Genomic DNA, 25,094 nt, shown 5'->3' with positions numbered 1-25,094 from the left:
TATCATGGGATACTATTCAGCCATAAAAAGGATGAAATTCTGACACGCTTTAACATCAATGAAGCTTGAAAACATTATGCTAAGTGAAATAAGACACAAAAGGACAAGTACTGTATGATTCCAAATTAATGAGGTATCTAGAACTGGAAAAATAAAAGAGAAAGAAAGTAAATTAGAGGTTACTAGGGGCTGGGTGGAGGGGTTAATGGAGAGTTATTGTTAATGGATACAGAGTTTCTTTTTTGGGAGAATAGAGTTCTGAGATTTCCAGTTTCCAGCCTGGCATGTAAAGAGATTAGAAGTTACCACTCTGTCCTAACAACAAGTAAAAAGCTAAACAACTGAAAAATCAACTACAGTACTCTTAGATCAGAGAATTGAGGTCACAGGGAAAACTGCTGCCCCAAAATTGGACAGACAGGCATATATGAAGAATAACAACTTAACAGAGCAGAAACCTCTGTAGGAACCAGTGCCAGAGTAGGAAAACCTGAACTGTAGCTGACAAACTGCCGGAGACTCAGTGTGAAGAATGAGAGAATGAAAATGCATCAGAACCACAGTCGGATATGGCAGGGATGTTGGAATTACAACTATGATTAATATGCTAAGGGAACTAATGGAAAAAGTAGTCAAAGTATGGATGGATGAACAGATGGATAATGTAAGCAGAGAGATGGACATTCTCAGAAAGAATCAAAAAGAAATGCTAGAGATTAAAAAAATATGTAAGTGAAATGAAGAAAGCCTCTGATGGGCTCTTTAGTAGACTGGACATGTCTGAGGAAAGAATCTCTGAGCTTGAGGATGTAATAATAGAAACTTCTAAAACTGAAAACCAAAGAGAAAAAAGACCGAAAAAAACCCCATAACGGAATATCCAAGAACTGTGGGACAACCACAAAAAGTGTAACATTTATGTATAGAAGGAGAAGAAAGAGAGAAAGAAACAGAAGAAATATTTGAAGCAATAAAGATTGAGAATTGCCCCAAATTAATGTTAGACACCTAACAACAGATCCAGGAAGCTCAGAGAACACTAAGCAGGATAAAGGGCCCCCAAACTACATCCAGGTATATCACATGCAAACTTCAGAAAATCACAGATGAAAAAATCTTGAGAAAAGCCAGAGGGGGAAAAAACATTTTACCTATGGAGGAGCAAAGATAAGGATTACATCTGACTTCTCCTCAGAAATCACGCAAGCAAGAAGAGAGTGGAGTGAAATATTTAAGTGCTGAGAGAAAACTCTACTAATCTAGAATTCTGTACCCTGTGAAATTATCCTTCAAAAGTAAAGAAGAATAAAGATATTCTCAGACAAACAAAGATTGAGGGAATTTGCTGCCAGTAGACCCGCCTTACAAGAAATGCCTTTCAGAGGGAAGGAAAACAATATAGGAAAGAAATTCAGATCTACATATAGAAAGGAAGAGCATCGGAGAATCAATAATTGAAGGCAAAATAAAACTTTATTTTTCTTATTCTTAATTAATCTAACACATAACAGTTTGTTCAAGATTATAAATGGCAACAATGTATTTGATAATGTATGCTTATGTATACACATGGTTATGTATAAGTGAAATAAATGATAGCAATGACACAAGGGATAGGAGGGAAGAATTGTGCTATTAATATGCTATTAATAATAGCATATTGTGCTATTATAAGGTACTTGCAGTGAACCAGCATAGTATTATTTGAAAGTGGACTTAGATTAGTTGTAAATGTATAGTACAAACTCTAGGGCAAGAACTGGAAAAAAATTTAAAAAGAAAAAAAATATAAATGATATGCTAAGAAAGGAGAGAAAATGGAATCGTAAAATGCTCAATTATAACCACAAATGGCAGAAAAAATGTAAAATAATCCAATTATATTAATGATCACTTTAAATGTCAATGGTTCAAATACACAGAGATTGTCAGAGCCGATCAAAAAAAACAAGCCCCAACTGTGTGAGGCTTGAAACCAACTTTACAAGAAACCAACTTTAAATACAAAGATACATATAGATTAAAAGTAAAGGGATGGAGAAAGATATACCATGATACCACTAATAAGAAAGTGGGAATAGCTATACTAATTTTAAAAAAAGCACACTTCAGAGCAAGGAAAGTTATCAGGGATAAAGAGTGGCATAATCTAATGATTAAGAGGTCAGTATTCCAAGAAGACATAACCAATCCGTAAGGTGTATATGCCTAACAACAGGGTGCCAAAATATGTGAGGCAAAAACTGACAGAACTGCAAGGAAAATAAAAGAATCCACTATTATAGTTGGAGACTTTAATACCCCTCTCAGAAAAGAAGAGATCCAAGCAGGTAGAAAATTGGTAAGGATATAGTTGAACTCAACAGCTCCATCAATCAACTGAATATAACTGACATTCATAGACTATTTCATTCAACAATAGCAGATAACACATTCTTCCCAGACTCACATGGAACATTCACTAGATAGACTACATCTGGGCCATAAAATACACCTTAAAAAATTTAAAAAAATAGAAATCATATGATGTCTGCTCTCAGACCATGACGGAATTAAACTAGAAATCAATAACAAAAAGATAGCTGGTAAAGCCCAAAATACTTGGAAATTGAACACCACAGCTCTAAGTACCACATGGGTCAAAGAATTCTCATGAAAAAATAAAAAATATTTTGAACCAAGTGAAAATGAAAAAGTTCTGGAAATGGATACTTGTGATGGTTCTACAACACTGTAAATGTACTTTATACCAAAGAACTGTACATTTAAAAATGGTTAAAATGATAAATTTTGTTTTATATATATTTTTCCACAATAAAAAATTTTCTATACTTATAGATGAAATAAACTATTAGTGTTCAAGGTTTAATCCCTCAACATTCTCTAATAAATCCAGTACTTAAACATTTCACCATTTAAGGGTATAATTTTAATTAGAACTCAACCATTTAACAATTCTTAAATGGTGTTATCTCCAAAATTAATTTTGCTATGATAATGGATTGTTAAACATCCATTTCAGACTCTTCTTAAATAATTAAGGACAGACCTTTGTGACTGTTGTGAAGGAAATAAGAAACCTTAATTATTTGAGATATTTCTACAAAGGCTGCAGGAATAAAATTTCAAGTACCTTTTAACCATCAGGTTTAATATACTGAAGTAAAAATATCCTGATATGTTTCTTTAAAAAAAAAATTTCAACAAAAAATGATATACTTTGTTCTGCTCTTATGTTTGCAATCGAAAATACTATTAATTTTAGACTCTTTTGAAAAGGAAAAGAGGGTTTCCTTTTGCTCCGGGGTTTAAAAGTTGTATCCATGAAGCCATGAAAATGAGGATAACTGCCAAGTCCTAATGTTTAAAATAATTTATCTTTTTGTACTATACTCATAATTGCCTCTAATTTGAGTATGGCTTATTTTCATACAAATTTAAAATGAGGTGATGGAAGAAAGTGCTTAATTGAAGTTTTAACGAAGTTTTACTCCAATCCAACTCTTCACCATTTTCTTGTCCGTATTCATGTCTCATTCTGTACTTCTAAAAACTACATGCCAAGATATTCTATAGCAAATCTGTTACTAAATATACTTACTTTCCTACACATCAATTACCTCCATCTTTACTACACATTCAAATCTAATCAGCATCCATACATTAGTTGTTCTAACCATTACTCATTTAGTAGGCAATTTCCAACAGTATTCTAAAATGTAAACAAAAGGCATCAAGGGTACTGAATCAATCTTATAAAATATTTGAGAGGAATTCTGAAGTTCCTTTTCAAAAGAGTATAAGGATAACATTGTTTTCATAGGCTATTAATGAAGTATGAAGAGATTCGATATCAGGCAACATGATAACAGAGTACCAAGTAAAATGATCTATGATATTAAGTTGGTTACATTCAGTAGTAGTTTTGAGTAAATTGAGGAGTAGGAAGAAGAAGAGAAGATAAAGAAATGTTGGACAAGGTTTCACTTTAAAAAAATGTTTCTCCCTAAAAAAATAAACATGGATTGAACACACAAAACTTTATTCTGAGGTATGTCTGTGTCACTAGAGTGATTTTTGAATGCTGGTGCCAGCTACAGCAAAATGGTGGTGTAGGTTTTAAAAGACATGGGCCATCAAAACCATTCCACTATATCTCCCATAAATATTCTAAGGCAGTAAAGTCTATTTTAATGAATTAATGCTTATTTTATCTGCTATATTAGTTTTAGTTAAAATTTATGAGAGAGCACATTATATTTTAAGTGATTTGTAATAATTTACATTTTAATTTTTTTCCTCTCCGTCAATCAATATAAACGTTATATCTCTCCGTGTGTGGGGTCTTGAATTATAATTTCACCAATCTGAACATTTACGGAAGTTTTTCAATTTGTCAGATGCCCATTTTCTTGAAGGCAAATGCTTTGTTAAGACTATAACTTTCAATCATATCATTAAGGAAAACAGAGTTTACTCTGCAACAATACTGTTTCTGAAGACACTACTGGGTGAAGAAAGGAGTACTCAGAAATAGTTCTTGATCAATTAGATGACTTGCTTACATATTTTATGTATTACTAAGATTTTAACTCTGAGCACTTTTTTTCTTAGCACTTACTTTTTTGGTCAAAGAGTCATCAGAATCAGAAGGCATTCTTGTTGATACGTGAAATATTACTTCAACTGTAGAGGTAGCAAAATATGGTGTGGTCAATCCAGTGCTTTTATTTCTTTGTAGTCCTCCCATGAAACCGCAATGGTTTGTAAGATTTACCTAGAAGCAATGAAAAGACACATAATATTAATTAACTAAACAAAACTAAAAACCTCACTATGGAAGAAGACTCAAATTTCTCACTTTGCAAAAGCATGAGGAATGAAGTCTTCTGCATGTTATCAACTATGGCTTGACCCAGAATTATTAGTTAGAACTATTCAAGTCACACTGGTAGATTTTCTTAGGTATTTGAGGGCCCCTAATTAGTAGGAACTAATTAGCAAAGAAATCAATCGCTGTGCACTATGCATCTCTTGTTAGGCTACGAGGTGCTAAATGGTAAGGGCTGTGTGGGACGCCGAGGGCAGAGAGTAAAAACCAAGTGGCAAAAATCAAGACTGGAAATGATTTGAGGATAAGTTAAAACAGTAATGTCACTTTGATAAAACGATTAATTGTGTCATATTTACTCATTGAAATTGGCTTCCTAATTATTAGTACTTATCATAGCCCAGAACAAAAATACAAAAATGTAGAACTTAACTACACTTCAAATGCATTAAAAAAATACAAATTAATCTGTGCAAAGTCTTTTTCCTGATTATAAATATATTTACTATCAGGACTGTTGCACTGGACGATATCCCCTGGATTTGTGTGATGCAAAGAAGCCAGCAACTTGTGTTCATTGTAGAAAATCAAAGAAATATTGTAAAGAAAAAACAAAATATTGTAAAGAAAAAACAAAATTTAAACACTGCTTGTATTTATCCATCCAGAGAAACCAGTTATGCACCTGCTTGTAAAAAACAAAATATAAATATGTGAAAAAGTGGAAACCTATAAAAGCAAATTTCTGCACTGTGTGAACTGAACACATCTCAACTATCAATATCAGTTACTAATGGCTGAATGTATGAATAACAAGTTAGTTTTTATGCCATTACTACAAGATTTCCTCAATCATTTATATTTTAAATTTATTTTTTAACTCAGTAATACATTCATACAATTAAAAGTTCAAAAGATACAGCAAAATTTTTCCTTCCATATCTCTCATCTCTAGCTACTCAGTTCCACTCCAAGGAAGCAATTTAAGTATGCTTGCAAAAATGTTCTCTATATACAATTAAAATTTTAAAGGTATGTATGCACATATACACATGTATGTATATACACATGTGCACACACAACACGGATACACAATGTTCTGCACCTTGCTTTTTTGCATTTAAAATACCTTGAAAAATACTCCTTATTAGTAAGTAAAGAGCCTTCTCATTTTTTTTTTCATGGCTTCACATAAGTCCCTTTTCTTGATGTACAATAATTTAACTAGCGCTCTACTTGACGGATATTTAGGCTTTCCCAATCTTTTGCTATTACAGTCAATGCTACAATGAATAACACTGAACACGTCATGCTGCATTTGTGAAAGTAGATCTGTAGGACAGATAGTCAAAAGTAGAAATGTAAGGCAAAGGGCATGTGCACATCTAATTTTGAAACTGACTACCAAATTGCTCTCCATAGATGGTACCAACAGTGCATGAGAGTGCCTGTTTCCCTCATATGCTCTCAAATATATTAACAAACTTTATGACCTTTGCTAATCTGTTAGGTTAAAAAATGGTATCTTAGTGTACATTTTTGTTCTGTTTTGTTTTAGTGAGAAAGTTATTTACTTTCAGGTCAATTCTCTGATTATGTAAAGGAGAAAGTCTCAGTTTAGTGCTCCTTTGCTATAAATAATTCTGTAACACTTGCAGATCTCTATTTTTTAATTAAACGTTTTATCTGGAGGTAATTATAGATTTACACAGTTTTAAGAAATAATGAGATTCTATGTACCCTTTACCCAGATTCCCCAGTGCAATCACATTATAACCAGGATACTGATATTGACATGATTCAGAGACAACATTTTCATCACCACAAGGATTCCGTGTTGCCCTGTTACATGAGCAACACTCACTTCCGTCCTACCCTACCCTCCTTTTTAACCCCTGGCAATCACTAACCTGTTCTTTACTACTAAAACTGTCATTCCAAGAATGTTATATAAGTGGAATTATTTGGCATGTAACCTTTCCAAGCATTTGGAGATTTTGCCATTATCTTTCTGTTCATGATTTCAAGTTTGATCCTACTGTATATGGAGAAAACACTGTATGATTTAAATGCTTTTAAACTTGCTGAAGTTTGTTTTAATGGCCCATATATGGCCTATCTTGGTGTATGTCCCATGGGCACTTGAAAATAATATGTATTATGGTATTGGTGGGTGGAGTGTTCTATAAATGGCAATTAGATCCTGTTGGTTGTTGGTGGTGTTGAGTCCTATATACTTGCTGATTTTCTGTCTACTTCTCTCAGTTGTTGAGAGAGGGGTGAAATCTCCATTTATAATTGTGAATTTGTCTATTTCTTCTTTCAGTTCTATCAGCTTTGCTTCAGATATTTTGCAGTTCTGTTGTTTGCTGCACACACATTTAGGATTGTTAAGTCTTCTTAGTGGACTGACCCTTTTATCACTGTTATAAAATGTCCCCTCATCTCTGGTAGTTTTCTTTGCTCTGAAGCCTACCTTATCTAATATTAATTCAGCCACTCTGGTGTTCCTTTAAGGTTTGCACAATATAATTTTTTCTATCCATGTACTTTCTACCAGCCTATGTTGTTATATTTGAAGTGAGTTTCTTTTACAAAGCATATAGGTGAGTCATGTTTATTTATTATTTTTTTTTTGCGGTACGCGGGCCTCTCCCTGCTGTGGCCTCTCCCGTTGTGGAGCACAGGCTCCGGACGCGCAGGCTCAGCGGCCATGGCTCACGGGCCTAGCTGCTCTGTGGCATGTGGGATCTTCCCAGACCGGGGCACGAACCCGTGTCCCCCGCCTCGGCAGATGGACTCTCAACCACTGCGCCACCAGGGAAGCCCTGAGTCATGTTTTTTAATCCATTCTGCCAATTTATTTTTATTTTTTAATAATTATTTATTTTTGGCTATGTTGGGTCTTCATTGCTGCATGTGGGCTTTCTCTAGTTGCGGCGAGCGGGGGCTACTCTTCGTGGTGGTACGTGGGCTTCTCATTGCGGTGGCTTCTCTTGTTGTGGAGCACGGGCTTTAGGTGCATGGGCTTCGATAGTTGTGGCTCGCGGGCTCCACAGCACAGGCTCAGTAGTTGTGGCACACGGGCTTAGTTGCTCCATGGCATGTGGGATCTTCCCGGCCCAGGGCTTGAACCTGTGTCCCCTGCATTGGCAGGCGGATTCTTAACCACTGTGCCACCAGGGAAGCCCCACTCTGCCAATTTTTAATTGGTATATTTACATCATTCATATTTCCTGTAATGATTAATATGTTAGAGCTTAAGCTCACCATTTTATTTTTTGTTTTCTGTTTATTTTCTGTTTTATTTTTCTTGCCCTCTATGGATTACTTGAACATATTCTAGAATTTCATTTTTATTTATCATTTTTTGAGTGTGCTTTTGTTATATGTTTTTTACTGGTTGTTCTTGGTATTATACTATATGTACATACCTTATCACAGTCTACTGATGTTGACATTTTACCAGTTTGAGTGAAATATAGAAACCCTACCTCACTTTATGTCCTTTTACCCTCCCTTGTTTGTAATATAATGTAATATAATGAATATTTTCATGGCATTATATTTATTTATTTATTTATTTTTTTGCAGCATGCAGGATCTTAGTTCCCTGACCAAGGATCGAACCCGTGCCCCCAGTATTGGGAGCGTGGAGTCTTAACCACTGGACTGCCAGGGAAGTCCCTGTCATTACATTTAGAAACACAGCAGGTAGTAAAATAATTTTTGCATCAACCATCAAACATAATTAAGAAAACTCAAGAGGAGAAGTAAATTTAGTGTATTTACCCATATTTTTTCTTGCCATGCTCTTTCTTCCTGATGTTCCAAAGTTCCTTCTATCATCTCATTTCTGTTAACAGAACTTCTGTCAGTGGTTCTTTTAGGGCAGGTCTGCTGGCAACAAATTCTCTAAGTTTTCCTTCATCTGAGAATGTTGTGCTTCATTCCTTAGCTAACTATAGGATTCTGGGTTGACAGTTTTTTTCTTTTAACATTTGAAAAATATTACCTCCTCTGGCCACCACAGTTTCTGATGAGAAATTCACTATCATTCTAATTGTACCCATATAGATAGGTACAAGTTTCCTCTGGATACTTTCGAAATTTTTTTGCCTTTAGTTTTCAGAAGTTTAATTATGATGTGTCTTAGTATGGATCTCCTTCCATATATCCTATTTGGTTTTCACCAGGTTCTTCAATCTGTAGCTTTATTAGCTTTATTTTTCTTGCCAAATTTGGGAAGTTTTCAACATTATCTCTCAAAGTAGTTTTCAGACCCAACCTCTTTCTCCTCTCCTTCTGGGACTCACAATAACAGGAGTGTTAGATTTTTTGTCATAGCCCCACAGGTCTGTTCATTGCTCTGTTCACCATCTTTATGTCTATTCTCTCTCTGCTGTTCAGATTAACTTTTACTGTTCTATGCTCCAGTTTACTAATTCTTTCTGTACCCTCATCTCCACCTGACTCTGTTGCTGGGCCAATCTACTGAGTTTTTTATTTCAGTTATTATATTTTCAATTCTAAAATTTCCATTTAGTTCTTTGTATCTTGTATTTCTTTGCACAGACTTTCTATTTTTCATTTGTTTCAACTGTGTTCCTAATTGCTTGTTGAAGCATTTCTAATATAGTCACTTTAAAATCTTTGTCATCTTGGTGTTGGCATCTATTGCCTTCTTTTCATTCAGTTTGAGACCTTCCTGGTTTTGGTATGAGTTTTGGTTGAAGCCTGGACATTTTCATATTATGAGACCATGAATCTTATTTAAACCTTCTGTTTTAGTTGGCTGTTTTGCAACACAGCTCTGGAGAAGCAGGGGCTTTCAGCCTCATTATGGCCAGGTGGAGGCAGGAGTTCTGACTTCCTATGTGGTATCCACTGACACAGCAGTGGAGGTGGTCTCATTATCACTGGGTGATGGTGAAAGGCCTAATTCTCCACTAGACCTCCTCTGACTCCAGTGTAGAGGGGGAGACACACCTCATTATGCCTGGGTGGGGCCGAAATTCCAGGTTCCTCATGTAGTCTCCACTGACACTGTGGTGTTAGACATGGATGGGGGACTTGTTACCAGTTGGCAGAGATGAAACTCTTAGCTTTCTATTTGGTCTTCTCTGATACTATCTTACTCCAGGGTGATGTTCGGGATGCCTCATTATAGTCATTTATTTATTGACCAACTGATTTTTGGCTGCATTGGGTCTTCACTGCTGCACGCAGGCTTTCTCTAGTTGCGGTGAGCGGGCTTCTCATTGCAGTGGCTTCTCTTGTTGCGGAGCATGGGCTCTAGGCACGTGGGCTTCAGTAGTTGTGGCACGTGGGCTCAGTAGCTGTGGCTCACAGGCTCTAGAGCGCAGGCTCAGTAGTTGTGTTGCATAGGCTTAGTTGCTCCGCGGCATGTGGGATCTTCCCAAACCAGGGCTTGAACCCGTGTCCCCTGCACTGGCAGATGGACTCTTAACCACTGTGCTACCAGGGAATTCCCCTCATTATAGTCTTGTAAGGGTAGAAGTCTAGGCTTCCTAACCCACTTTTGTTGTCAGGGGTAGGGATGAGGGTCACAGTATTTTCTGTGGTGTTTGGTTGGCATACAGCAGTTACTGTTTAAATGTTTTCTGTCTTTCCAGGTTGCTCCTTTCCTGATCCTTTGGTTAGAAAGAGTAGGCTTTTGTTGGGTTTTTTTTTGTCCTGTGCTTGTTGATATTTCTAGGTTGCTGGCTTCTTCAACTCCAAGTCCAAGATATATGAGGCAAAAAGAAAACCTGAGAACTCACCATAATGTCATTCCTTGGTCCTGAAGTCCTGTTGGTCTATTTTCTTTTCTCCAACGAACCCGTGTCCCCTGCATTGGCAGGCAGATTCTCAACCACTGCGCCACCAGGGAAGCCCTTGCCTGACTTTTTAATTCTAGCCAACGTAATGGGTGTGAAGTGGTATCTCACTGTGATTTTGATTTCCATTTCTCTGATAATGATGTCAAACATTTTTTCATGTACTTACTGATCATCTGTATATCTTCTTTGGAAAAATGTTTATTCCGATCCTTTAGCCATTTTTAAATTGGGTTGCCTTCTAATTATTGTTTTGGTGAGTTCTTTGTATATTTTAGATACAAGTCCCTTATCACATATATGACTTGCAATTATTTTCTCCAATTCTGTGGGTTATCTTTTCACTTTGTTAATGGTGCCCTTTGATGCACAAAAGTTTAAATTTTGATGAAGTCCAATTTAGTTATTTTCCTTTGTTGCTCATGTTTTAGTGTCATATCTAAGAATACCTTTTATTTGTTAGTTATGTCTCAATAAAGCTGGAAAAAAAGAATCCACTGCCAAATTCAAGGTCATAAAGATTTACCCCTATATTGTCTTCTAAGAATTTTACAGTTTTAGCTCTTACATTTAGGTCTTTGATCCATTTTGAGTTAATTTTTGTATACAGTGTGAGGTAAGATTCCAACTTCATTCTTTTGCTTGCAGCTATCCAGCTACTCCAACACCATCTGTTGAAAGGACTTTCTCCACTGGATGGTCTTGGCACCCTTGTTGAAAATCAGCTGACAACAGACGTGTGGGTTTATTTCTGGAATCTCAATTCTATTTCATTAATTGATATATGTATCCTTAGAGCAAGTAACTTGCTGTTTGATTAGAGCTGCTTTGTACTAAGTTTTGAAATTAGGAAGTGTGAGTACTCCTAATTTGTTCTTTTTCAAATGTCCCTTGCTTTTACTAATACTTTTCTTAGTTTGTTTTTTTAACAGGACATATATTTATAACATTTCTTTACACTTTCCAAACCACTTTCACATACATAATCTCAAATGAACTTCATATTATATATCTGTTGGGTAAAAAAGCACACTGCTTTTGACAAATAAGCAAAAGGCCAAGAGAACTCAAGTAACTCAGTGAAATAGCAGGTTAGATCAGCTATAAAAATATATATTGAATGCTAAAGGTTTATGCATTGGACACTGTGCAAGGACTGGGATTTAAAAAGAAAAAGCAGGAAGATGAAAGAGCCTGCCCTCTAGGAACTTACAGTCTAGTGTAGTGGTCTTCAATAATTTTGCTCATGTACTATCTATAAGTATATTGAGAAACTATGTATTAAATTGACAACTATGATGAAAATTGTCATCATAAGTTTAAGCTGTTACAAAAGATACAATTTCCAGTATACTGTATGTTATATCTATATACTTTAAATATATTTTCATCAAAATCTTAGAGCACAAATTTGGCTGATACAGTATATATAAAATGTCTGCTATTAATGACAAATCAATCAGCCACATCAAATTCACTTTCTGTTAGAACATGTCTGACTCATAATTTTACAATTTAAATAAACATACTAATACAAATCTCTATGACAAACACCTCACTTCTGAATTATAATTCTAAGATAGACAGATTTGGTTCAGGAACTTCAACATGAGTTGGTTGCCGGGTTGTTGGTTGCCAGGATGACAAAAAGTACAGCACCTTTCAATACTTCCTGCTTTGCCATTAGAGACACTCTCTCTCAGGAACATGCCCTCTTGAATGAACTGTCCCTTTTTTGGTGCCAAACCTTCCAGGGCAATGCAGGATTCAGGTGAGTAATAGGTATGCCTTACTTTTACAAAGATGAAGAACAGAAAAGGAGAGGCAAAAGACTGTAGAAGGGTTCTCCGGAATTAATTGTAGTAAAGTTGAGGATCCAGAAACTTATCTCCTCAAAACTAACCTAGCCAACATGCCCCCTAGAATCCTTGGGATAGTCCTAGGATATTCATATCTTCGTTTGAAGATCACTAGTCCAGCGGTCACAACTGTGAGGAAAATCCAGATCTTTTAAGTCTAGGAGTTTAGCACACTCTGACAATATAGTGAATGATAAAACAGTCAAAAACCTTCCTAAGTCCCAATTGCTGCTGTCTTTGTAGATGAGATATAAGGCAGAAACAATATCAAACCCATTGTTATGTTGTTGAGTCTCCTAAAATAATGCTTCCAAAATAAGCTAGAAAGAAAAAGAAAACCATTGCTTCCAAATAGAAATAAAATGATATTTGTATAATTTAAAAATAATACCTCCCAACCGAGACCAGCTACAAAATCTTCATATGCTTGACTTCCTCCTGTATTGGTGAGAATGGAATGTTTGTCTTCTTGTCCTTCAGCAACATAAAATACTGCAATCTTGTGTGTCTCTCGGCTATAAAACAAAAGATTTCACCATTCACTTAATCATTAATTTATCCGTTCATTCATCCAATAATTAACTTCTAAATATGTGGCAATAAAAAGATGAAAATGAATTAAACATTATAATCTACTAAGGGAGACAAGTAATTATAAGAAAAAATTATAAAAGTTACAAAATGCACTCAGAACAGAAGAAAAGGATGATTACTTCTGACTGAGAAACAGAGAGAAACTTAAAGAAGGTAATATTAAGCTGGGTGAAGGTAAGTAAGATTTGACAAATGAAGGAGAGAAAGTATCAGGAAAGACACACAGGTGTGAATGCACAAAGCATCTGAAGAGCTGCCTGTTGTGCAATGTGTGGCTGAATCCCAGAGTTAAAGGGACTGTGTTTTAGAAATAAAATTAAGTAGGAGTACAGAGATGGTGAGAAATGATCCATTTCTCCAAAGTACTTATAAGAAATGTATACACAAATATTATAAAAGTGTATGGAGTAACTGACAAGTTCTTAGATATTTTAGTTTTAGTTCTCCCTAAAATTACAAATGCTCATAAAAGCAAATTTCTTGTATGAAATTTGGCTTTCCAAGCTAACTAGAAAATAAACAATGACCCAAGCAAACAGCAACCGCCAACGTACTTTTGATTCAAAGACACAAAGTAGAAAGTAAAAGAAATAGAAGAAGATGCTATGCAAACAGTAACCAAGAGGGCCAGCATAGCTATACTAATATTAAACTTTTACATAAAAATGTTATAGGGAGTTCACAGAGAGACATCCTGGGGTGGAGTGGGGGGTTGGTTTGGGTTCCTTTTTCCTTTATGTGTATGTCATTAATCTGACAATTCTCCCTCCTCCCCACTGGCCTGTCCCCATTCCTCGTATTTGTACAGTTCAAGCAATAAAGACACTCATTTCAGGAAAAAAAAAGTTATAAAAGATAAAGATATAATTCATAATGTTAAAGGTCCTTATAACAGGAAGATATGAAAATTAAAAACATATGCATCCAACAACAGAGCTTCAAAATACATGAAGCAAAATCAGACAGAATTGAAGGCAGAAATAGCTATTTCTATAATCATAGCTGGAGACTTCAATACCTCACTTCCAATAATGGACAAACAACTAAGAGAATATCAACAAGGAAACAGAAGACTTGAACAATAGTATAAAATACCTAAAGAACACTCCACCAACAGTAGCAGAAAAACACATTCTCCTCAAGCAAACCTGGAATATCTTTCAGGATAGACCATATGGTAGGCCACAGAACAAGCCTCAATACATTTGAAATAACTGAAACCATGCAAAGTATGTTTTCTAATCATAATAGAATAAAATTAGAAATCAATAAAAGAAGAAAATTTACAAATATGTAGAAATGAAAAGATATACTCCTAAATAAGTGATGGGTCAAAGAATAAATCTCAAGGGAAATTAGAAAAAAAATCCTTAGAGATGAATGAAAATGAAAATATAATACAACAAAACTGATGGCATGCAGGTAAAGCAGGGCTCATTGGTAAATTTATGCACATAAATGCCTATATTAAAAAAAAGAAAAAGATCTCACATCAAAAACTAAACCTTCCACCTTAAGAAACTAGAAAAAGAAGAACAACTAAACTCAAAGCAAGCAGAAAGAGGACAATAATAAAGACTAGTGTGGAAATAAATGAAACAGAACAGAAAAACAAGAGAAAAATTTTAAATTGGTTCTTTGAGATGTTAAACAAAATCAACCTATAGCCAGAATGAGCAAGAAAAGAAATACTGAATTTATTAAAATCAGGAATGAAAGGAGAGACATCACTACATACCTTATAGAAACAAAAAGGATTATTAAGGAATACTATCAACAATTGTATGCCCAAAATCAGATAGTTAGATTAAATGGACAAATTCTTAGAAAGACACAATCTATTAAAACCAACTCAAGGGAAAATAGGCTATCAGAATAGTTCAATAACAACTAAAGAAACTGAAATAGTATTCTGATTGAAAAGGAAGTAGTAAAACTACTTCCACTTGCAGATGAGATGACTCTGTGTATAGAAAATCCTAAGGAATCCACTAAAAAGCTATTAGAGCTAATAAATGACTTCAGAAAGGATTCAGGATATAATATCAACATAAGAAAATCAACTGTATTTTTATAAACTAACATGAACAATCCAAAAACAAAATTAAGAAAGCTATTTCTTTTATAATAGCATCAAAAATAATAAAAATACTTAGGTATATATTTAACACAAGTAACAACTGATACTCTGAAAGCTACATTGTTGAAAAAAATTAAAGATCTTAAAAAAATACCACATTCATGGACTGAAAAACTTAATATTGTTAAGATAATATTTCCTAAATTGATCTACAAATTTAATGCAAGTGCTGTCAAAGTCCCAGCTCCCTTTTTTTGTAGAAATTGATAAGCTGATCCTAAAATTCACAGGAAAATGCAAATAGTCAAAATAATCTTGAAAAAGAAGAACAAAGTCAGAGGACTCATAATTCCCAATTTTAAAACCTACTACAAAACTACAGCGCTCAATGGACTGTGGTACTACCACAGCAGAAACATATAGCTCTATGTGGAATAGAATCTTGGGTCCTGATATAAACCTTTATGTTTATCATCAATTGCTTTTTGCAACGGTACCAAGCCAATTCAATGGGGAAAAAAATAGTGTTTTCAGCAAACGGTGCTGAGGGAACTGGATATCTACAATGCAGTTGTAGATATCCAATGAAGTTGGATTCTTACCTCATACCATATATAGAAATTAAATTTAAAAGCATCATAAACCTAAAAATAAGGTCTAAAACTATGAAAGTCTCATAAAGAAGTTTACACAACTATAAAATGTCTGTGTAAAAGCTACATGAATGTTCACAGTAGCATTATTCATAAGAGCCGGAAAGTGAAACTAATGCAAATGTCCATCAAGAGATGAATGGATAAACAAAATAAAGGATATTCACACAATGGGATATTATTCAGCAATAAGAAGAAATGAAGTGCTGACACATGCTGCAACATGGATGAATTTTGAAAACACTGTGCTAAGAAGCCTGCCACAAAAGACCACATATGTTTGATTGCTATTACATGAAATATCCAGAATAGGCAAATCTATAGAGACAGAAAGTAGATTAGTGTTGTCCAGAGATGGGGAGTAGGGGGTGATGTTTGGGGGTAATAGAGAGTGACTGGTAATGGGTAATGGGTAGATTAGTGTTGTCCAGAGATGGGGAGTAGGGGGTGATATTTGGGGGTAATAGAGAGTGACTGGTAATGGGTATGACGTTTCTTTTAAGAAAATATTCTAAAATTAGATTGCTGTTATAGTTGTCTGTGAATATACTAAAAACATGTACACTTTAAATGAGTGAATCTTATGGTATGTGAATTACATCTCAATAAAGCTGTTAGAATTTAAGTTGGAAGTATGACCTACTATGTGTAAATTCTGATCCTGGCAGAAAGGGGACCTCTGTGTTCTCAATTTCCTAGGTAAAGGGCTATCAGCTAGAACTCATAAATCACAATTTATAAAATTGAGAAGAGTTGCATAGAAATGTTCACCTAATACTATATAAATCAAAAAGAGGAATACACGAGCCATATAGGAAAAATTAGAAAATATATCTTTAAAATGCAAAAGTAAAAATGAAATCACCTTTATATTATCTGTCCTTTTTAAAATTTGAAAAAGCAGAGTTTAGCTGCTCTTTTATATCAAATTTTAATTTTTCAGCATTCCTTCTTATTTTTCTACTTACTAACTACTTCTACTAAATGCTTGGTATATATTGATTGCCATTAGATTAGTATGTACCACAATAGTGAATGAGGTAAAAAGATTAGAAAAAATGAGATTACTGAACTTGCAGCCATAAATATTTTACAGTATGTCCAGTACTGGCAAAATATTATGAGCTTACTACTGGAAAGTTCAAAGTGAAATATGCTAACTTATAAGCACTTCTGATTCCCTGTATATACACTGCAATAGAAATAATAATACAAATAATTTGGAGGTTTGAAATTTAAAAATCTGATTGTTCAACCATGAGGAATAGGAATCAGTTAATCTAGTCAAAGAAAACAAAGGATCTATAAATGGTCTGGAGAGATAAGACTATAAAGAAAGTAACTTTTCATTTTCTTCCACCCTAATCCTCCAGACAAGTAATCAGGTTTGTTTCCAGGTTCTTGGCTTAAGAAGAAGCTCAAAGTTGCCTTACTGTCAGATAATTAGAATTAATTTTTATCTGAACCCAATATGTTAGAAAAAGAAACTTGTTTTCATTATTTAATTTGTTTAAAAAAGCAAAATAAATGTCATGTGTTCATGTGGTGTACAATATCAGAAAGAAAACCTATGCTGTCTCAAGGAAGATGTCCTTCATATATTCCAGGTACATATGAGAATGGAAGTAGTTTAGCAGGAGCCAAGAAGTAGAAAAGCATAAGGTAATGTAAAGAAACCATGAATAGCCAAGACTGGCTGGTATGGCCTGAGTTCTAGACTAAGGAGTCTGGTCAGGCACTGGGAAGTCACTAAGGAATAAAATAAAAATTTTACTTTAGAAAAATTATTCTTGTGGTGAATATTGTCTAGACGGTGAAGAGTTAGAAGATGAGAGAGTTGTTTTAACTCTCTCCGAAAGAAGTAATAAGGACATGAATCAAGAAGTTGGGAGTAGGAAAAGCAAAGAAGAGATAGAAGTGAGAAATAATAAGAAGAAAGAACTGACATAATGATAAACACTAAGGGCAAGGGAAAGGAAATGGTCAAGTGTGGGTGACACTGAAATGGTACTTCTGAATATAATGGAGAAAATAAGGAGGAGGATGTTACTTGGGAAAGAACTGATGACCTGGAAACAGAAGTAAGGAGGCAGGGAAAAAATTGTAATAAGCAGCTACAAAATCATGACTGAGAATTAAGAGAGAGGAGTACATGTGCAGAAAAGAATGGGGTTGAGAAGATATGAGAGATATCCCAGTGAGAAGGAAAACTATGTTAGGGGAGAAGGCAGCAGAAAATGAGCCAGTGAAGACAAACTAGAAATAACTAGTTTAGCAGGAGCCAAGTAGAAAAATATTAGGTAATGTAAAGAAACCATAAATAGCCAAGATTGGCTGGTATGGCCTGAGTTCTAGACTAAAGAGTTTGGTCAGCCATTTGGAAGTCACTAAGGAATAAAATAAAAATTTTACTTTAGACAGTTTTACTTTAGAACAAAGTAATTTAACATGACTTTAGAAGCCAGGGGAAAAGAACATTTTAAAGAGAGAACAGACAACAGTACTGAACTTTTAGGGGATATAATACTCAGGAGTTCTTAGGGCAGAAACTATTCTGTATTATATTGTAATGAGTATACATGTCATTATACATTTGTTAAAACTCATACAATGTACAACACCAAGAGTGAATCTAATATAAACTTCAGTTAATAATAATATATCAATATTGGCTCATCAATTTTAACAAATGTACCATACTGATACAAGATAAAAATAATAGGGGTAACTATGTATAGGGGGAAAGAGGGTATGTAGGAATGCTCTGTATTTTGCAATTGATTATCTTGTAAATCTAAAACAGCTGTAATTTTTTAAGTGCCTATTAAATTAATTGAATTTAATTAATTAGATCAATCAAGGAGGCTGGAGAGGATGGAGAAAACTTTAGACATGGTGGTCAGGATACTAACCTTCAAAAGGATAGTTTCAGTAGAACAGTAGAGGTCTGAGAATACATGGTGAGCAAGACAGCAAAAGAGGTATGATTTGTGCCCTCAATGACTTTGCTATCATCTAGTACCAAAGATAAATTATTATGGGGAAGAATTAGGATATGAGAACTCAGAGACTACTTATAGCGTTTTAATTTTATAACTGTCTTGGAAAGAATATCTAAGAAATAATAATAATATTAATACAGTGTGATAAATACTATGACAGCAGAGTGTTATTGGGATCTCTGAAAGCCCATGGAAGGATATCCAAACATAGGGTGGAAGGAACTGGGGAGGAAGGTAAAGGGTTAGCGGTAGCTTAGGGAAAGGCTTTTCAGAAAAAATGATGTTTAAGCTGAGACTAAAACAATGGACAGGATCTACACTCAGAAAAAATTTAGAGCATAAGACTATTTCATTGTTAAATAATAAAGAATAAAACTCAGACAGATAACATTCAATTCTAGAAGAAAAAGAAAAATATAAAGCTTATAAACAAGAAATAACAGTAATTAAAGAGTTAAAAAACAGAACATAATAGAATATGATAAATGAGAAACTGTTTCTCTGAAAAGATTAAGTAGATTCTTTGCATCCAGAAAAAAAAAGCCCACTGTAATGGTGGTGCATAATTCACTTACAAATACAGCTTAAAAGTTAAAAATCATTTTAAAAGAAACCATAATTACAATAATTTGTTATTTAATACATAATACAAAAAAGATGGAAATTGTTAACACCAATAACCTAAAATGTGAGGGAAGAAGTAAAAGTATAAAGGTTCTGTATGCTGTATATAAAGCAAATACTAATAGAAAAGGAAATAAACAGCAATACAGTAATAGTTGGGGGTTTTAATATCCCACTCTCAATAATGGACAGATTATCCAGACAGAGACTGAAAAAGGAAACAGTGGATTTGAACAACACTATATACCTAACAGACATACACAGAACATTCTGTCCAACAGCAGCAGAATATACACTCTTTTCAAGTGCACATGGAACATTTTCTAGGATAGATAATGTGTTAGGATGCAAAACAAGTCTCAACAAATTCAAGAAGCTAGAAATTATATCAAGCATCTTTTCCAAACACAATGGAATTAAAGTAGAAATCAATAACAAGAGAAAAGCCAGAAAGTTCACAGACACATAGAAATTAAACGACACACTCCTGAACAACCAATGGATGAAAGAAGAAATCAAAAGGGAAATTTAAAAAAGATCTTGAGACAAACAAAAATAGAAATACACACTGAAAGTGTGAAGTATAGCAAGTTCCAAGAGGGAAGTTTGTAATGATAAACATGTACATTAAGAAAAAAAGATCTCAAATAAACAGCTTAACTTTATACCTAAAGGAACTAGAAAAAGTAGAATAAACTATCCCAAAGTTAGCAGAAAAGGGGAAATAATAAAGATTAGAGCATAAATAAATAAAATAGAGAATAGGAAAATAGAAAATATGAAGCAAACCAACAGTTGGTTCTTTGAAAAGATAAACCAATTGAGAAATAAATGGTATTGGGAAAACTGGACATTCACATGCAAAAGAATTAAACTGGACCCTTGTCCTACACCACTCACAAAAATTAACTTGAAATGGATTAAAGACTTAAATCTAAGACCTGAAACCATAAAACTCTTAAAATGAAAATAAAGGGTAAGCTCCTGGACATTGGTCTTGTCTATGATTTTATGGATATAACACCCAAAGCTCAAGCAACAAAAGCAAAAGCAAAACAAAAACAAAAATAAACAAGTGGGATCACATCAAACTAAAAAGCTGCACAGCAAAAGAAAGGATAAACAAAATGAAAAGGTAACTGACAGAGTGGAAGAAAATATTTGCAAATTACATTTCTGATAATGTAAGAAACTCATACAACTCAATTGCAATAAAACACTTATAATACAATTAAAAAATGGGCAAAAGACATGAACAGACGTTTTTCTAAAAATGATATTCAAATGGCCAAGAAGTACATGAAAAAGTACTTAACATCACTAGTCATCAGGAAAATGGAAATGAAAAACCACACTGCAATATCACCTCACACCCAGTAGAATGGCTATTATCAAAAAGACAAGCGATAAGTGTTGGAGGGGATGTGGAGAAAAGGTAACCCTCGTGCACTGTTGGTGGAAATGTAAACTGGTGCAGTCAACTCTGTAAAAAGTATGGAGGGTCCTCAAAAAATTAAAAATAGAACTACCACGTGATCTGGCAATCTCACTTCTGGGAATAAATCCAAAGGAAATGAAAACACTAACTGGAAAAGATATCTGCACCCCTGTGTTCACAGAAGCATTATTTACAATAGCCAAGGTATGGAAACAATCTAAGTGTCCACCAATGGATGAATGGATTAAGAAAATGTGGTATTTACAATGGGATTCAACCATAAAAAAGAAGGAAATCCTGGCATTTGAGACAACATGATTGAACCCTGAGGGCATTATGCTAAGAGAAATAAGTCAGACAGAGAAAGACAAATATTGCATGTTCAACTAGGAGAACTCCCACAATAAATACAAAAGTTAATCCTTAACACATACACATACGTAAAAGAGCTCTTACAATTAAGAAAAATTCCTAAATAGAAAAACAGAAAAAGGACACTAAGAGAGAATTTAGAAATTCTTTACAAATATATGAAAAATATTAACCTCACTAGTAATTAAAAACTATAAATTAACAAGATACCATGATTTGCCCCTCAAATTATAAAGGTTAAGAAAATGTCATCAATATCTTTTGCTGGACAGGCTGAAGTTATGCAACATTGGTAGGATTAGAAATCAGTACTTAATGGAAAGCAATTTTATATATGGCCTGAAATAAGTCCTTATGCTTTGACCTAATAATTCTATTTCTAGGAATCTATTCTAGGGCAAAAAATTAAAAACAACTCAAATGGCCAAATATCATAGAACTTGGTGCCATAGAATTTTTTTTGAAGAATATCAAAATGGCTGAGAAAATGCTAATATAGAGTTTTTTAAAAGACATACTTACTATACATTACTATGATTCCAGTTTTGTAAAACAAACAAAAATCATACATATGTCTATCAAAAAGAAAGACTGAAAATATATAAAGAAATGCTAACAAGTCTTATGAATAACAATAGCTTTATTTTTCTGTTTTCTATAATCAAAGAAATTATACATTATTTAAAAAAATTATTCTGAGAAAAGCTAAAAACAACAAAAACCAGTTAGGAATGACAGGAAATGAATAAAAAAAATATTTTTCTATAAATTTGGTAGTAAAAGGCATGAAAGGGATGTACTATAGCTTTGTTTTAAAGGCAGATAACAAATATGCTTATGGTAAGAGAAGTAAGTAGAAATACAAGATAAAGAAGGGATAACTTTTTGAAGATCCTATAGCAGGCTGAGAAAGTAGGAAGCAGAAGTATATAAAGAAAAAAAGGCTTTTCTGATGCGGAAAGTGAGCAAGAGAAGATGGCTCAATACAGAAAATTTTAAAAGATGAAGATGTAAGGCCTATTTGTTTTGATGTGGGAAAGGTCTGAATCATCTTCACTTTGCATTCCTGTAGAATAGTGATGGCAGGGTGAATGGCTTGTTACAAACTAGTTTCCCAATTGTCAGAATCACTGGATTTAATTAATGAACATATGTGACTAACCTGTGTTAAAATGTGAATGTGTGGAGGAAGAAGAAAGGTTAAGAACTACTGTTCTAGCAGATTGTCTTTCACATAGGTCAAACCTTTGAAGTGAATTCTTATGAGGTTAGTAGAGTAGAGATGACCTTCTGACTATAATGCTAGGCTTGAGGAACAAAGAAGTGGTTTATAACCATTACTCTGAGAAGTAAAGTAAAAGTGAACAAGGGATAAAAAATTTGCCAAACAGCAGAGATGGCATTGTTGAAGTAAAGGTGCATGAATATACAGTAACTCTCTATATCACACTGGTTTGATAATTTTTCTAGTAATATACTGCTGCCAAGGAGTAGAGAAAGCAGTCGTTAGGAATGATTCTAATTAGAGAACTGGTTATGGAAATATATATACACACACACACATATATATGTGTGTATATATATACTTAAGCAGAAGAACAGTTTTGAGGGTGCAAGATAAGGCATTTTAAAAATGGTTGACAATATGTGAGTTTGCTGAACAGAAAGGTAAGTGGAATCAGAGCTGGGTGGACAAACTGACTGTGGGAACACGAAAAGCAAAAAACTGAAGACAAAAGTATAAAACACCAGTCGAGTGTTTATTATTTATAAACAATCCAAAGATACCAAACATTTAAATGCAGCTGTACGTTTTTCTAAAAATGGTATTTCTAAGGTATATATAAATGAAAAACAGTTTCTGCTCAGAAAGTTATAATTCAACAATACAGTATTATTCACACACGAACAGAGAAATAGCTGACAGGTGACAGAGATAAACCTGAAAATTTCCCAACAACTTACCACTGTCTTGAGTCCAAGTTCCTAAGTTCTCTAAGTAGTTTTTCATTTTTCTTCAGGAGATGAAAGCTCCTCCTAAATAGAGAGATTTATAAACATTTTCATCACGTTTGCAGAGAATGACATGACAGTTCTGGAAATACTTTCCAGTCTACTCATGCAACTCTTATACTTTTCTTGCCTTTTCATACTTCTAACACAAAGGAGAACAGACCCTAAAAAAAATGTAAAGAATATATGTCATTATTTCTACCCAGGTCCTCATACATTTCTGCTAGTGGATCATAATCTACTGGCCACTTAAATGTTTCCTTGCAGATGCTGTGAGTTTCCCAAACTCATATTCAGGAAAATGGATAAAAATACTTATAGGTTCCTTCTCAAGAGTTTCGTAAATATATGTGAGAAAGTTGTTCCTCATGAGAAATAAAATATTCACAAAATCTAAATCATTACCAAATAAGGATGTGTAATCCAGATGGAATTTGTTTTTTTTCTTGTTTTACATTATATGTATTTTTCTACACTACAAAGCAGTGTGTACATTTTACCAAATACATTACATAGGTGCTAAACTACGTATAAATTATATTCATGAAATCAATGCTTGCTGTGGTAAAATATAGCTTCCCATCTTTAATTTTTCTCAAGAGACAATGTATGGACCATTCTACAGCAAAAGAGAGTAGAATGAATTTATATTAGTGGCAATTACCTGTACGTGGACATACCATAAGGCAAATTGTTTTCCTGATATAACATGGCTTTCCCATAAGGCAGAGGATACGCCCTTCTAATAAATGGAAGGGTTTAAACCAAGTAAGATTATAAACACTAGGTAAGCAAGTAGAATTCCAATTCAGTGCTTCACATGCATTTGAATTCCTTTAAGATTTATTCATCCAGTGATACCTGAGCTCCCCTTCTACTACAAACTGAACAAAAACAATACATTCAATAATGCTTCTTCTTCCACTTCCCTACAGCTTTTAGTATCATAGAAATTTTAAAAATCAATTTTAAAGATAAATTTAAAAATATTTTTAATATTTAAAAATATTAATAATGCTTTACACTAGTGTACAATTTTAGTATTTTATGTACATTATCTAATTTAATTCTTACCATCATGTGAGGTAGGAGTTATTTCCTCAATTTGCAGACTGTAACCCGAGGCTCAAAGTTTAAGTGACTCTAACCTGGATCTTTTGCTTTAAGTCTCATGCCTTTTCATTTAACTCCTACTTAACTTACTTCAAAACTGTGTGTGTATTGCAAGTTTTCAATGAGGTTTTGCAATAGGCATAAGAGAAAACAAAATTTAAAAAAATGAAATCCAGATTCTTTTCTTGATTTGATGCTAAATCCTGAGTTAATTTCTCTGATACAAACAAGAAATGATCATATCACTGTTTGTCTAAAAAAAAAGTTAGGCCTATGTGCCATAATAAGAAATATACATTTGGGCTGTGTCCCCAGTTCCTGACACAGAGGTCCTAAAACCCTTGTAATTTCCTGAGTGCTGGAGGTAACAGGAGAGTCTTACACAGACCTCCTAAAACCTTTGGAATTTCCTGGGTAATAAGAGCATCTTTTGTTCTAATAAGGTGACTCTTGGTGGTGTCCTGGATAACTTCAGGATGGTGCCTCATCACCAGAAAGAGCAAGCCATGATTAGGATCTTGAAACTTTCAGCCCCACCTCTGGGGAGAGAGAGGAACTGGAGACTGAGTTAATAATCAATCATGCCTACATGATAAGACCTCCATGAAAACCCCTAAATTATGGGATTTGGAGAGCTTCCAGGTTGGTGAACACATTCAGGGTGCTGGGAGGGTG

General features: G+C 34.1%; 1 protein-coding gene across 8 annotated transcripts in view; it reads right to left on the bottom strand.

Moving 5' to 3' along the window:
- RALGAPA1 (Ral GTPase activating protein catalytic subunit alpha 1) overlaps positions 1 to 25,094 on the bottom strand; it is a 219,420-nt gene that overhangs the window by 38,237 nt on the left and 156,089 nt on the right. For all 8 annotated transcript variants that reach the window (XR_003005576.1, XM_024762042.1, XM_024762043.1 and 5 more), the window contains 3 exons: positions 23,259 to 23,330; positions 12,922 to 13,045; positions 4,622 to 4,777 (listed from right to left, as the gene is read on the bottom strand). Coding sequence is in view for 7 of the 8 variants with exons in the window: in XM_024762042.1 (XP_024617810.1) it covers positions 4,622 to 4,777; positions 12,922 to 13,045; positions 23,259 to 23,330 (352 nt within the window). In the remaining variant the exon portion in view is untranslated. The remainder of the gene's footprint in view (positions 1 to 4,621; positions 4,778 to 12,921; positions 13,046 to 23,258; positions 23,331 to 25,094) is intronic.

This window comes from Neophocaena asiaeorientalis, unplaced genomic scaffold, assembly GCF_003031525.2.
Source record: "Neophocaena asiaeorientalis asiaeorientalis breed wild unplaced genomic scaffold, Neophocaena_asiaeorientalis_V1.1 scaffold190, whole genome shotgun sequence".
Classification (NCBI taxonomy): domain Eukaryota; kingdom Metazoa; phylum Chordata; class Mammalia; order Artiodactyla; family Phocoenidae; genus Neophocaena; species Neophocaena asiaeorientalis.
The sequence above is the reverse complement of the archived record's forward strand: the minus strand, read 5'-3'. Positions and strand labels throughout refer to the sequence as shown.